The sequence below is a fragment of the Dermacentor silvarum genome, chromosome 1 (genome assembly GCF_013339745.2).
Source record: "Dermacentor silvarum isolate Dsil-2018 chromosome 1, BIME_Dsil_1.4, whole genome shotgun sequence".
NCBI lineage: Eukaryota > Metazoa > Arthropoda > Arachnida > Ixodida > Ixodidae > Dermacentor > Dermacentor silvarum.
Window position 1 is genome coordinate 58,161,560 of NC_051154.1, and position 16,139 is coordinate 58,177,698.

Below are 16,139 nucleotides of genomic sequence, written 5' to 3' on the forward strand. Positions count from 1 at the left end.
CGAGAGCATATTTCTCGCTTCCGCGTTCGCGTGAAATGCGCAACATTTCGGACTGCGCGCCTAGTACAACTGCTACAGCGTGACGACGTCTTACCCCGTGTTTAGCGCAGGTTGTATAGATTAGACTCGCGAGCTTTCCGTGTAAATATAGCAGCGCAAGAGACACAACGTTGCGCTGCGTGCCTTCTCACGGAGCTAAGATATGTTCAGACATTCAATGCATTTCCGCTTGACGTCATTCTGATGACTGCATTCTTCGCGAGACTAAGAACGAGGGCCAATCGTCTCATCCCCACACGCTACGCTATCGAGAGGCAATCGGCGTTCCAAGTTTCCTAGAGTCAGTTTCCTCCCGTGGGCACTTCATAACAGTTCCAAACGAACTCGAGCAAAACAAACATCTGGCTGCTTTGACGTTCGTATGAAACAGGATGTCAGGCGACGCCTCCTATAGTGTACGCGCGTCCGCCGTAACTATACGCGTGCCGTGACTGTTGCAACTTCGACAGAACGTCTCTGGGACTGCATTCTTGCGACAGGGAAGTGCAAATATGCAAGACAACCCGTTAGACATATGTGCACGCCCAGTAATCTGCGGTCTTCCGTTATATGAAAGCGCTTAAGCTAGGGGTAAGAAAGAGAGGGGGGGGGGGGGGGGGGGGGGGCATGTTCAGCGCTAACAGATAGTGAATGAAGAAAGTACGGAGAGAACGTTGCAAGTGCGGGAGGAAGCGAGTGGAGGAAGAAAGCACGGTGTAAAGCCAGGCGCGATGCGTCGCTCAGTTTCAGATATATACTATATACATCGAATGGCAGCGAGTGAACAGCGGCCCTTGTTGCGTTCATGTTTACGTTACGGTAACATTTGCAATGAATTAGAATTAAATTAAATTATAGGTGTTTTATGTGCCAAATCCACGATCTGATTATGAGGCACGCCGTAGTGGGGAACTCCGAAAAATTTGGACCACCTGGGGTTCTTTAACGTGCACCTGGTGTTTTCGCATTTCGTTTCCATCGAAATGCGGCCGTCATGGCCGGGATTCGATCACGCGACCTCGTGCTTAGCAGTCCAGCACCATAGCTACTAAGCAACCACGGCGGGTAACCTTTACAATAAAAACTTTGATCCAATTGCTCCATGTTACTGACTTTCAACGGCGGATACAAGGTCATTATAGGCAGAAAGATAACGCGGTGGGCAAGGTATTAAACTCAAGTCCAGCCGAATCAGTTTGTCGTCTCAGACACATATTAATTTCAGTAACTTCAGGCTCAAACTCGCGGCATTCGCCCAGAATAAACACATTTCTTTCTTAAAATCTGTCTCTAGGGCGCGAGAAGTACCGACGGTATAAGTTCGGGCACTTTATGTTGGAAGGAAGATAAAAATATTATATTCTGGCGGTATTTGTGTCAATAAAACAAGGGCAATAAAACGTAATCCCTTTTTTTGTATATATAATGAAACGCGCTCAGGCAGCTCGGCTATAGCTCGTGCGCAATAGCAAGTATTTCCACACGACGCGAAAATTTCACGACACCAAAGGGTCATGTGGTGTACATCATAAGCGTGGGATTGTGCAAACAAGGTCGGGACGACAAAACAAGGGCAAACGATATTGATCAGCGAAGAACACAAAAGTGTGCTTTCCTTGTCTGCGCTATCCTACTCCACGAGCGATAGTAACGACTCATGGCTCCAAACAATTGCATGTTTCCGCCCGCGAAATGCGCTATTAGCCTCGAGATCTTTGAGTGGCGCCCTCTTGCGTGTGACACCCGCCGTGGTTGCTTAGCGACTATGGCGTTGCCCTGCTAAGCGCGAGATCGCGGGATCAAATCCCGGCCGCGAAATGGGGGCGAAATGCAAAAACGACGGTGTGCAGTGCATTGGGTGCACGTTAAAGAACCCCAGGGGCTCAAAATTAACGCGGACTCCCCCACTACAGCATGCCTCATAAGCAGATCGTGGTTGTTACACGTTACATCTTAGAATCTAATCTAGCGCTCACTCGTGACTCGTGAACAGCGACAAATGTACAGGTGTGCAACGTGGGGCTTCGGCCCAGTGTGCCTACGTGGAACATACCTTTTGGAAACAAAGGCCAGCGCGCGGAAGCTGGCGGAACTCCATTGTTTCTGCTTATTCGGCCAAGTGCGCAACCGGATGCATACTCGAGGCGAAAGGGTTCGCGCTCTGATGTGGAACGGGGCCAGGTATACATATATATCTACTGCAATGCACACGGAACCTTGTAGTAGCGCTACGCTTACTTCTCCACTTTCTAGTTGTAATCGACAAGATAATTCTGCGTGGGCGACCTACTGCGCTCAATTTACTCTTATTTTTTCTTTTGTACCTTCTATAATATGTATAAAATGTACGCAAGCACTGCGATTCATCTTTGTATCACTCGCACGCCAATATATCGAGTCACCACTGTTTTAATCTTGCAATTTATGAAATATGGCCTGTCCTACGCGAACATTTGCGGCAGCAAAAGGGGGACGACGCATGTCATCCACCTCCTTCCGTCACTGCTATAAGGGCGCCTGAAAGATGTTTGCTTTTTTGTTTTGGTTTGCTTTACAGAAAGTGTTTTGTGAGTCTATTCTGCATGACATATTAGATACGTACTTGTGCGTCACTTTTTGCAGGCATCCAGTATTTTGGGGACCACGGAAGCGCGTATTCTTTCTGTCAGCAGTGGCAGTTGAAATGGAGATCCGGAAACAAGAATGGTAATTCTGCTATAGTTCTCCACGCTGCGGCCATCACAATGGTGCTCTGAACAGTTAGAGACTATATTGGCCATGATAACGGGAAAATTTATCAGACAAAGAAGCAAATTATTGACAGGGCAGAAGAGACAGGTCAGATCGAGAAGCAAATAAGGTACAGAATAGACAGTGGGCTAGCTGATACAACACGCTTAAAAACAGCTCTCTAAATGCATGAGTGGGGAATGAAACATTATAAAATCACAAAAAAGGGTTCATTCCTTAAACGGCGCTTCTCCTAGTTTCTGCCTATATGCTTACGAGAACTGCTTTCTAAGCGTTAGCTTTGTGTCTAAAATATAAAAGCACTCCCAATATTTTCAAGAGAAGTGCATCGCTCTTGCTAAACACACACACACACACACACACACACAAAAAAAAAACGTTACTGGTATGGACAGACCGTGGCGAATGCTGCTTGAGCGATTCCTTGTGACGGCCCGTCCCGCGACTGAGGCCGTCGTTGCATCGCGAGATTTCATATTTTTCATTTGTATGAACGGCTATCTACGAAAGTGATCACATCGAAGCGTGGTACATCTCAAGTCCTCAAGAAAGGAACCACGCTTCCGGGGCGTTGGCAGAGTTTTGTGAGCAATCATATTGGCAAGGCATTGCAGTTCGAGAGACACGCTTTGGCTGTACAGACAGCCAGTTAATACGCAGCCATTCTTGATTGGCGATTTGACTTTCACTAATGTTTAACAGATAATGGCGCTTGTGACGCATACAAGGGAAGGCCAACACTTCTTGCCTTTCTTAAGGACAACATAAGGAACGAAGCTTTCTTAAAAAGAGCCATACATAACCTTGGAGTGACGTCTACATAAATGTAACGAAACGCGTTTTCACAGCGGTGCCAAATGAAATGGCTGGGGTATTTACCTGACGCCGACGTATACCTCGTACATGTGCTAGCTTTCGCTTAAGAGACACATGGTTCGATTCACTGTTTAACGGGGTTATCTTCAACAGGACCACAGAAGGCATACTTCGGCAGTTCAACATGGCTTGCAGCTCTTTTAATAACTGGGTAAGGATTCCGTGTATCCGCCCTTTGGTGTGTGGTGGTGCGTATGTCAAGACACATTCCTTTACTTTCTTTTTTTTTTTCCCTTCTTGTTCGTAGTCTTGGCGAATTCCTCGAGACGTGATCAAGGACGCCTTCCCTAACGACGATGCTCCTAAAGACGCGCTCGGCCTTCTCAAGCTCATCAAGCGCTGTACACTGGAGTACGACACCATGTAAGCGTGCCAATTGCCATTCTTCGCGAATTTTTTTATTAGCTTTTTCTTTCTCCGCTTCTTTTTCTTCGCTATTCTGTCTCATTGACTGTATTGAGATTGGCCTTATTCACCAACAGGAGTTTACCGAGTGTTTTTTCTTAGTTCGAACAGATTATTATTATTATTATTATTATTATTATTATTATTATTATTATTATTATTATTATTATTATTATTATTATTATTATTATTATTATTATCATCATCGCACGAAGCATGTAGCGCAATTTAGCCTGTTCAGGTGGATTACGGGAAAAGGCGGACATTAGCTGCACGACAAATCAAAATGTCGAGGTAGCTAAATTAAGATTCACTAATTATTTCTTCAATTCGCTTTATGGCACATGTTGCAATTGTGAGATTGATGCCAAGCATTACTGAAGTCAAATGCGCTTATCAGAAATACTAATACCAGAACCACTTTCGGGATATCCGTCCCTAAAGTCTGCTAAAAAATGTCTCGTCGTTTCATTGAACTACAGAAGGACGCTCCTGGAAAATGGAAGGCCGTTGTATTTTGTATAACACATTATAAGGACGGATATCTCGAAAGGTGCTATTGGAATTACTGCTACGCCAACATGACTTCACTAATGCTCGGCTTCAATTTCGTAGTTGCAACATGAGCTCTACAGCAAATGATTAAAAGTTTTTTGTGAATTTCTTTAATTAGCTACTTGAGCATTGCGGTTTTCCATGCAGGTAATTTCCGTCTGTTCTAGAAATCCACCCAAGACGGAACAGGGCTATCCATCACAGGTTTCTTTTTTTTTCTCCGTGCAACGTTCGTATTTTTCACTTTGACGGCTTTCTTGCCCGATGCCTCGTTAATTATAAATACGTTAATTATAACTAATTAATAAAGATAACAGGTCCGGAAACTTGAAGCTTTGATCTGACGCGAATCAGCAAACCGATCACATTGCAAACTCCAAGGCAGTGCATATCAGCCTCCAAAATAAGAAGTTGGGCATTGATTTGTCTTATCTTACAGATCCGGACAATTTGAAGCTGCAAAATCCTTCAAGTCACTAGACGCGCACTTCGCAAAGCACACGCTGTGGGATGAACATGAACTAAAAGCGACAAAGCTACAGGTCCTTCGGCGTGTCCTTTGCCACGCCACAGAAGAATTACTCGTGTAGTATTTGTCTACCAAATGGGCACACAGCCAGGCGTTTATTGACTAAGTTCAAGGTTTTCTCAATAGTTAACCTATTTCGTCAGATATGCGGTACTATAAAATCTCCGAAAGACATTGCTCTCACAGTATATCAAATTTAATCTTTCCTCGAGTATTTTATTCGCTGTATCCTCACTGATACATGCCGAATAGGACAGTACCCACTCTGAGAACTAATTTTTGAGCTCTTTTACCGTGAGAGCTAACAGGCGTAAATGAGGAGGTTGGTTACAAAAAGTAACAACAATAATAATAGGAATAAATACAGCTGCTCGGTATCGTTGCTGGGAAAAAAAAAAACAAGAAAGCTCCAACTAAACAACGTTAGCTGTGATCATTTTTGTAAGTAAAACGAAATACTAGTGCAGTCTGTAAGGTCTTATGAAATATCAGCTATAGTCACACAAAACCAGCTAATGTGTGACTAAATTCTTTATTACCAGAAATAGTTACGATGTCTTTGAGAATAAGGTCCTAATCTAAGGACGCACGAGGCAAAAATTACCGATGAAATCACCGAGTATTACAGAATTACGCACCAGCTTTATTTATGACCGCGGTCAACGCGATACGACACATATTGAAGTCGGAGAATTCATTCATCGTGAAGTGTAAAATCGTTAGTATTATTTGTGAAACAGATTCAAACGGCGTATTCTACGACGTGACACAAGGTAAGTACAGGAAACACTGGTCTTCGTTCAAGCTATACTGGCGCTTTGGTTGTAACTGGAAATTATTAAGTGAATAGGGTTATTCTACGCACGTTCGAGTGAAGAACCAAAATTGCCATGGTCGTTAAATGCTAGCCCATCCGTTGCAATTCACATTAAGCTTGCTTGTCGAGGCAGATATTCCGGTTGATAGTGTGCCATACTGAGATTACCTGGACTGAGAAAGGGAACTGCAATCACCTGGTTTGAAAGAGTTTGCATTAAGTTGTACTGCATGTACTGGGTCACCTGTTAAGGTGACTACCTCTTTTGTTTCGTACGTTAGGGTTTATTTTTCCATGTGTATTAGCTTTATTTGCATGCGCGTTATCGCTGCTTTAACAACATGCTTGCTCTTGTTAAGGTGCTAAAATATGTACTGCTTGAATTGTAAATTGTAGATATGCATGACGGAAACGTGCATCTCTTACAATGTGCTGTCTGTTGGTAGTAGATATCGCCTTGCCTTTATTTTATAAGAAGCGAGAAATTACTTCGAGTGCTCCAGAAGTGAACTTGCTTTGAACTACTGCCATTGCCTGCTAAAAGGCGTAATTGTTGCTTTCGTTCTCATATCCTGTCAATGACTAAAGATTATTATTGTTGTTGTTGTTTACACGCTCGTCTCGTGCAAAAACCTGTGCGCAGGTCTTCAGAGGCACAGAAAGCGATGAAGCAACCCGAGCGGTTCTTCGCCGAAACATTTCCGGGCCTGCTGATGGCCGTGCACACCGTGGTGCGGCGGATCCACTGGCGCTACAGCCCCACCATCGAGGCCTTCTTCTGACCGAAGGTGCCGTTACTCTCCCATTAGGCGGACAGCGACCGAAATCGCCGTGCTCCACTTGCCTGCCGCATCAAATCCCTTCACGCGGCGCGCCTCGCACCTATACGCACGTTTTGCCGCGGCGACTTCCGACAGAAGAAAATCACGCGCCTGCCACGACAGTCGCCGGATCACCAGGGCGCATCGGTTGTCCACAGGCCGGACCTGTGCGGACCGTTTGCGCAGAGACTGTGGGCGCTAATATGCGCGACGCAGGGTTTTTTCTGCGACGGTGGCCAGATGGTCTGATTGGCCGAGCGTCTCGAGCGACGTCTCGAAGGAGCGTGCCGCGCGGCTTGCCGGCCGCGGGCGGCAAAAGAGCGATGCAGTTAATTTGCGCCGCGAATAAAGTTGGCCGCCGCTGTGGCCGCGCGAGATTGTCGCCCCCTTCCGATTCGGTGATTATCGGCCGGGCGCCGGCTGCGGCCGCCGCCATAATAAACGGCGACAAGGGAGAGACGTGATCAGCGGGGTCTGCCTTTGTGCGGCGCCGCTCCTTCTCGGCGGCCAGAATGGGGGCCCGGGCGGGACACTCCCGCGGGCTCACACCCCCGGCCATTGTGCGCGAACCCACACTGACAGGCGCCGCGGGCTGAGGAACACGACCCGGCCTTTTCTTGTCGGCAGCGCGAGCATGCATCAAGAGCGGCCAATGGTCCCTTTTGGAGCTCTATTTACGGACGTCATGTTCTCGGGATCGCTCTGTGTAAGCGACGAGCTTTCTCTCTTTTTTTTCTCTCGGGCGCGACGCGCGATGGATGGCCGCCGGGGAGGCCCGGCACATTGTCAAACAGAATTTTACGAGACATGTTCGGCCACGCGTGCCGCCGCTGCGTTGGCGCATCAGAACGCGCCCCGCTCGGCTCTTTCTGTTTGCTCAGTGTGCGCAACTCCTCCGCGCCGAGCGGTGCATTCTCGGCGCGGAGGAAACGTCCATCTTTTCTCGGAAACAGTCTCGCTCTTTTCTCGCGCTCTTGTGTGTGTGTTGTGCGTAATTTGTTGGAGGAAAACGCAGCCAACGCGTGCCAACGCACGCGAACGAGCCTCGCCTTTCTGCCGTATACAAGCTACTGTCTGTGGTGGCTACATAATCCTACACCCATCTGGGCCACTGGGGTGTCATAAATGCAGTCTTTTTACCGATGTTACAGCGCTTGAATCTAGAAAGAAAGAAAGAAGAAAAAAAATCGCAGCGCGAGAAACCAGTAGGGCTAGTATATGACAATCGCCTAGGTATTCAGGAGGTATATAAGGGTTGCACACATTCACATACGACTGCGAACACACTTCTTGAAGGCCACGGAAACGGGCCCTAAGCTTTCGCGATCTTTGTGAGATTCGCCAGAAGCCTCCGTGCGAGGACGCGACATGAAGCTGAAAGCGCGAGTATGGAGTACTGTACGCTGGGAACGAGCGAGCGCTGTTGCACTCAGCATTGTAGCCGCCGTTCGCTTCTGGCCAGCTTAAACGGCTGTCCATATATGTATACGGTGTCCTTTAAGGTGTTGCCTTTTGCTCGATCCTGTAAAGTCCCCTTGGCTGAGTGGGCACAAAAGCGTGGCGATGCAGAGGCGCTTCTCTCCCCGTTCGCGTGCCTCAAAGGTGGAATTGAGCTGTCGGAGGGGCAGTCGCCTTTGCGAAGAAAGCCACGGAGCGGCGTGGCACCCTCGCGCGCAGTCACGCGCACTCGCGCGGCGCAGCGGTGGGGCTGCTGCCTCGGCCGCCGGCCGGGGCTTCAGCTACGAGCGTGAGCTGCCTGCCACTCGCAGGGCCGGCGCCCGGTGACGTGACAAGCTGGACGTCCTTCTGCTGATTAAACGTGACTGGGTCTCGGCGAACGTGAACAGCGGGACTTCGCAAGTGCTCGGCTCGCGCTGTGTGGGAGCGCGTGCCGCTGCACAACTGCGCACAATTGTGTCGCCTCCTGCATTCCCCCTTTTCGCGAATCACTGCTCAGTGTTAGAATTGATGCTGCGGTGGGTAATCTTTCCATTCCACGGTAGATGGTCGTTTACGGCTCACCCGCTCTGTCGATAACAAGCTTCCAACTTCCCGTGCTCCTGCGACGAAGGTTTTCAGCTTATTGATTGTTATTTTAGCACCTCAATCCCTCGAATCTGGTGATGTTGACGCGTTTATTCTGGGCACTCCTGATTCTGGTGTGGCAAGTGAGCTTATTCAATGAAACCATTCTTTCTGCGTACCGGCAGAGCTGCGAAAGCATCGCTTCTGTGGTTGCTTGCTTCGAAAGTATGCTTTTAACGGCGCATAATGATGTTAGTTGTTTGAAGCTCTGCAGAGTTTGAAGGTGCAAGCAAATATTGTTGAATTATGTCTACACGAAGCGGATAGCAATGATGAAGTATTGTTTCTTGATCGACGGCTGCTTCACGTCTCAAAGCAGCACAGGAGTTATAAGAGATGCCGTAGTGGAAAGCGCTGGATGAGTTTCCACCATCTGGAGTACATTGAAATGCATCCAAACCGCGGTACACGACTGCTTTTTTTTTTTTTTTTTTTGACTTTGTCCCATTGGAACGCGGCCGCCGCGACCGGGAATGGAGCCCGGGATCTCGTTCTCAGCAGGAGAGCGCCATATATCCACTAAATTACCATGGCGTGTTAGTCTCGTGACTAAATCATGTATCTGACGTGTATGTGCGTCCAAGGCAAAGTAGTGCCGTCAAAATTGTTTCCATGGACAATCATCTAGTTTCTGAGTGTGTATAATGTTTGTGGCGCATCCGCAATGTCGAATTGATGGAATTAAGGTGATAGTGGGCGCGAACACAGACACATTTTAGATGTTACGGGAGTGATGTACGAGGGAAGCGAAGTATTCATGACTGCTCTCGGCAGGTGTCACTTAACGAATTGAAGATAAATTTGATTGGCTTTATCTGCCGTGATATACCCAGAAGGACCACGAAAAACGCATCATGTTCTCATCTAATCTTTGTCAGAGTAAATGTGAAATGGTAACGGAAGGTGTAATATTTTGTTCATGACAAAATTCGATGACGCCGTTCGGCTTCGTATGCATGCGCAGACCACTCGTTCACATCATTTCTTTGCTGCATTAGTCAGCACGTGCTAACTTGATCTAGAGCTTGGGTGACAGCTTGGAACAATATACCTCACCTATACCAATTCTCGATGTCAGCTACTCAAATTGTAATGAAGAACAGGAAGCAAGCAGTAGAGGGGCGTTACCATCGATGTAGAACGCGAACTCAAATCACGAGCTGTTGGCACCGAGACCGTTGTTCCCTTGGAGCTGCGTTGGTTTTTCGCCTGTCGCTTTCTCTTAATAAATCCCCTTATCAATGTATTAACCCTAACATTTTCCTTAAATGACCATGTGTGTCTGCTAGCCACCATGAAGTTTATATCCGTTCTGTATGTTTAGGTGTAATGTAATTTACTACATGAGTACCATTTGTCTTTACTGCACCACGGCATCACGAAAGCGCACCTGTATAATGCTTATAAAAATGCCTAACCGGTCTTTAAAAAAGTCCACAGGCAGTGATTTTTCAGACGTTTAATGTGTCCTCTGATAAAATGCGCACGTACTGGATGTGTCATTAAAGGACCATAGTTACTCAAGTACGGATGAAAACGAAAAACGCTCTGGTTATTTATACCTTGTTTCTGCGTTCACCGAGCTGTCTGCTGTTTGAACTGTATAGTGGTTTATTGCCAGAGAAAGTACATTCACTTTGAATAAAGGATATAAAAATATGCCGTTTCAAGAATGGTTGCCTCTTTTATTCCATTGCAATGGGTTTGGTTTGCTAGACCACCGCTGGGTTAAAGTTTTCCGATATTTGAGTAGTGCATAGTACGTCGGAAACCTGAAACCTTCGCCGTGCGGTGATGCAGACTAACATTAATTATAATAAGACAACGCCTCGTGTCTTTGTATGTCGTTGAATATTGATTAAGCCTTTTACAGCGAAGCTGTATACCTCTACCAGCCAAGGAAATTTTCGTGTCGGCGTTAGCAAAAAACGCCAGGCCAAAAATTGAATACAAACAGCATATCTCCTTTGAAATCAGGCATACAGCATACAGCTCAGCACTCGTTTTCAAAAGAAAAACCACAAAACAAGCATCAAAACCACATGATGGATGATAAGGCGCGTGTGAACAATGGGAACACCCTCCGACGCGTTCCGGTAAAGATTAGGTTTGCGGCTGCATGCTTCGAAAGGGGTTGACGCCATTCACAACCCTCGTGAAAACAGTGTCTCTGGTTTAATAATTAATTTAATTATGGGGGTTTTACGTGCCAAAACCACGATCTGATTATGAGGCACGCCGTAGTGGGGGACTCCGGAAATTTCGACCACCTGGGGTTCTTTAACGTGCCCCTAAATCTAAGTACACGGGTGTTTTCGCATTTCGCCCCCATCGAAATGCGGCCGCCATGGCCGGGATTCGATCGCGTGACCTCGTGCTCAGCAGCCCAACACCATAGCCACTGAGCAACCACGGCGGGTAGTGTCTCTGGTTTCACTCTTTGTAGAGCCACGTTTGTGAATTCAATTGACGTCACAATGGGTAATCATTGTGGGTGTCGTTTACAGCGTTTCTTCTCCCGCGTTTGCTTCCCGGTAAAGATTACGGTTGCGTAAGCTTCTCCGAGTGGAAAAGTACCCAACAGCATAGAAATCACGTAGTGACGTCACCACGGTCTAGCAACTCATTCAGTTGATTCCAGGCTACCATGAGTAGACCACGGAAAGTAAAGATGCCAGAAGAACAGCGTGAATATAATGTCGTTGTGAAGGAATAAAGGGTGTGGTTAAGCACATTTCACTTGTCTCTGCATGGTTTCACTCTTTGCCTCTGGTTTCACTCAAGCTTTTCTTTTAAGTGCAACAAACTTCGTCAAATTTGGTGCAGTGTTTGCCGAGAAAAACGAATTCTCTTTTTACATGTATTTAGATAGTAGCACCCGAGCTAAAGCTTCCTTTTAAGACATGGCCTCCAAGTGCGCACTGCTCCTGACCTTGGAAGCCATGTTTAGGGATAAGACTTTACGTGCCGCTTTCTCAAGGTCATTAGGTGTCACGAGTAAGTGTGTATCTAGCGTGTATAGCACTTCAAGTGGCTACCGCGGGCACGTAGGTACCATCACCGCAACCGGTGCTGTACTATAAGACGGCCGCTTGCTCGGGCGTCTCTTCTGACAATGGGGTAAGTGGGGATCCATTTCTTTAATGCAATTTAAATGTTTAAATACACAAATGGATGAACGAATCGAACATGGGCGTCAGATGTTAGGGCAAAAATATTACGTATATTCCTTAGTATCTCTATTTATTATATCCCAGCACTGCAACTGAGGTGTAAAAAAAGCACTTGAGAAGGATGGATGCAAACGATCCATTAGCTCTGAGCTCCACCACAGCCCTAACGGAAATAAGCACTCGTCGGTAGGACGGTGGAATGGGTAAACTGGATTACGGAACCTGAACGACGTCGTAAGGTTGAATGAGTGACTGCCCCCTTGAAACGATCGCTCCTGACAATGCAAAGAGCAGGAGCGCACTTTGGTACTCCCGTCCTTGCTGTGTAATGACCTCGTAAGAATGGGCATGACTCTCGGCGTCTTCGCTGCCAATCTGCAGCGACAGACACCGAGAAAACATCACCAGAAATCATTTGAGAAATCACGATTTTCACGACATTTCGCCAGTCGTGGGAATCTCTGTATAGCAGAGTAGACTCGTCTTTCCTTTCCTCTCGTCTTTCACTGTTGTCTTTTATTTCGAGTTTTGCGCTACTAAGTATCATGTTCAGTGGCGGGTTAATTGTTACTGCATTTTGAAAACGACAGCGCTTGAAACGCACAGGACGACAAGAGGAGGTACACCCGTGAGCAAAAGTATACGGACCACAGGGTCGCCGAAAAAACTGAATTTCTCCGTAATTAACACACATAAACTGAAATTGACGAGTACACTGGAAAGTTCGCAATGCCAAGTTTGGACGGCAGTCCTCAATTTCGGGTTTCATTCGCAAGCAGTTGAAAAAATCGATTGACGAGTACATTGGAAAGTTCGCAATGCCAAGTTTGGACTGCAGTCCTCAATTTCGGGTTTCATTCGCAAGCAGTTGAAAAAAATTGGATTTTTCGCGCAATCCCTGGTCCGTATACTTTTGCTCACAGGTGTACATGGACATTCAGCACCTTGTGCGTTGTGCCTTCTTCGTTCGTCCTGTATGTGAGGCGCTATCGTTTTCTTCAAGAAGCGGAAACCTTACACGCAGTGGTCCTGCAACTGCGCTCGCCTTACACATGCTTGCCCTTGGCAACACGGTTGTCCGCACCATGCTACCGCATTTCTGGGTAGTAAATTCTGAATAATTTAGGTATATGTGCTCGCGATGCATTCAAACACAGACAGCTACCATGCCGGTTAATACGTGTTCTATTCATTGAGCAATTGGCGGGCTCACTATCATCTATCAGTTAAAAGCAGAATACAACCAATTAGTAGTAAAGGTACTTACTACCTCGTGCCTTCAAAGAGAAGTGAAACAAAAAAAAAAAAGAACAATCAACTGCGCATGTAATACATATGCGTGCATTAGCACATATCTGTCAGAACCCTGATACCACTCCCTGTTCCACTGCGCGGTAAATTTCACTGCAAAGCAGGCAGCCCCCGCGTGCGAGCAAGAACATCATGCTGTGCGCAAATTTCTTGCTGGTGTTACCGACTCAGCCGGTATGTACACAGCTCACGGCCCCTTTTAGACACGCGTTAGGACCGCCTCTGCGTGAACAACTCAATGGACTGCGAATAGCGCGCACTCTACGAGGTTAAGCCCAAACCCCATGTGAGCGATTTTCTGTGTGATCAGCGACGAGCGACTGCTTCGAGCGACGAAGCGGAGCGACGCGCGAACAGATCGCTCGTTCTTGTGGCTCGATCGCTCGGTTCTGGAAATCAAGAATTCGTCGCTCGTCACCCAGAGAAGTGCTATAAACGACAAGCCGATGGCGCGAAGCCGGAACAGGATGATCAGTCAAGTACTACCGCTTGTCGCACGGAACGAGCAAACGACTAAATTTTGATACGTGCTAGGATTAAAAAAAAAAAAAAAAAACTGCAAGGCCTTCAGAATTATATTATGCTGCTGTGTACAGCAAGAAAAAAAAAAGGAAACAAATCTACTTAAGTAATTACACCATGCATCACGCCAGTTTTGGTGCATATTTGCTGCCTTCATACTGGCAACACCGGAGAGACGTCGCTCAAAGTCGTCGCTCGCGTGGGGTTCGACTTGTTGGCGACGAGGGGACGCGACAGCTATCTCCATCGCGTCACTTGTCGCCGACGCGCGCAAGATCGCTTCCATGGTGCTTATACTTTAATAAAATGGATTTCGCGGCTTCACGTAAACATGCACGGTGAGAGGGACACGTAAGGGAGACTTGGGCGTTCCTCCTTGACGGATAGTATAACTTGTTCTTCGTCGTGTGGCTTCGTGTCATGGCAGTGTATAAGCGACGCAGATATACGTATATGCATACCGAAACGGAATGCAAGAATGCTCGTGTATCGAGCCCTGAGTGCGCGCGCATCAAAGGACCCCATGCGATCAGAATGAACGCGTAGCCCTTTACTAACCGTAGCGTTTCTCATGTGTTGTTTTGGAACGTTAAACACCATCCCTCAAAAAATCAATAAGGGAAACGCGTATGGTTATTCGCTAAAAGAAGTCCATTCCCGTTGGGATCCTTGGGTCACGTGCCCTTGTGGCTCCTCCAGTCCTCGTGTCCGCTTTCAACCGACTGGCTTGCCAGCAGCAATTACCCCGGTCACTTATTTCGTTGATTACATATACATGCTCAAATGCGCCTGTGGTTAAAAGAAGTCGCACCCTTAAAGACTGACGGCCTCGCGGAGAGCCGCAGAAGAGCACAGCTAAGCGTCTTGTAAAAAGTATACGCTACTTCGTCATCTACAAGCCCGTCCGCGTGACGCCTGCGATCTCCACACTTGGTGGCCCCGCAAGCATTCTCCGTAATAGCCGCAATATGTTTACTACGAATATATTTATATGTGTCCTTTTTTTTCTCTCTCTTATTCCGGAGCCGTTACTGGTAAGTTGAAAGTTAACAGGCCCGCTAAACAATGTTCGGTTCACCGAATGGTTTCGTGACGCCGCATTTCCTGGCCACCTCGCGAGGGGAGCGCATATGGGCGCGCACGCGCGCACCTCTGTCGCAGGCGTTGCAGCGGCCACCAAACCGCCACCTCCTCACCGCCGCTGGCGAGGCGGAGGGAAGTGAGTTCGCACCCACGGCTCCTGGGCGGCCGAGCACGACTTGGAGCCGGATCCTCGCGGTAGCGCCGAGGCGCGAAGGGCAGCACCGCGTTGCGCATTCAGCTGCGTCTCCCCGCCCTCCCGTCGCACCGCGTTCTAATTTTCCAATTAGTTCGATGCCGCAGCGCTGTTGACGAACGACGCAGGAAGCGAGTGATTACAGGCGACGCCGCTGGGGATCACAGCAGGAACAAGCTGCCAACAAGCGGCCACGAGGCGTCTTTAACTGCCGTGAAAATGAGAGGCTCTTGGTCCGGCCCGGCCGCTGCCGCAAATTGTATCCGTAGGGAGCGGGGGCCGCCCGGGGTCGGCTGCTAACCGTTGCATTAGGGCGCCGCCGGTGCGTCGTGCTGCTCCGAGAAGGGCGCTCGCGAATCTCGAAGCCGCCGCCGCCGCCGCCGCAGGGCTGGCCTAATTGGCCGTCGCTTTCTCCCGCTGCTGCAGGAGTCGCGGCGCGCCGTCGAGGCTGTCATCGCACTCTTGCGCGACACCGCGTGCTTCCCGGATACTCGCGGTGATACAGCGGAGGAAAGCGTGATACACAGCTCTGGCTGGCGATCGAAAATTGGCTAGCCAAACTGTCCGAGTCGCGTTGAAAGGTGAAGCCGCTATATTCCGCACACTTGCCTAATCAGCCGGAGGTTTCGGCAGCTTCTGCAACGCCTTTGCCTTAATGGAGTCGATGGTGTCGATTAGCCGCCAGTAACCGGAGGAGGGAATAGAGGGTAATTTCGCTTTGAGAAGTGCCGTTGCCAATACTACCTGTTTGTACTTGAAGGTGACCGCGCGCGCCGAGCCGCATGATAACTTATTGAACCTGGTCTCGCATGTGTAACTCCATGGTAACATAGCGAGGTGGAGGAAGCCGCGTTACTGAAGAAATAAGTAACGCGGAATAAGTTCAGACATAAGCGAAGTGAACATAATAAACCGGTCAGCGTTTTCGAGCACATTGTATGATTGATTGTGGTTTTTCCCACACCTGTGAACTTCGTGC

At 48.0% G+C, this 16,139-nt stretch overlaps 1 protein-coding gene across 1 annotated transcript in view; it reads left to right on the top strand.

Annotated features, from left to right (window-relative positions):
• Window positions 1–7,180, top strand: part of LOC119463908 (uncharacterized) — a 65,719-nt gene extending 58,539 nt beyond the window's left edge. The window contains exons 12-15 of the mRNA XM_037724733.2: window positions 2,662–2,745; window positions 3,760–3,817; window positions 3,914–4,029; window positions 6,616–7,180. Of these exons, the coding sequence (XP_037580661.1) occupies window positions 2,662–2,745; window positions 3,760–3,817; window positions 3,914–4,029; window positions 6,616–6,754 (397 nt within the window). The 3' untranslated portion in view covers window positions 6,755–7,180. The remainder of the gene's footprint in view (window positions 1–2,661; window positions 2,746–3,759; window positions 3,818–3,913; window positions 4,030–6,615) is intronic.
• The last annotated feature ends 8,959 nt before the right edge of the window (window positions 7,181–16,139 follow it).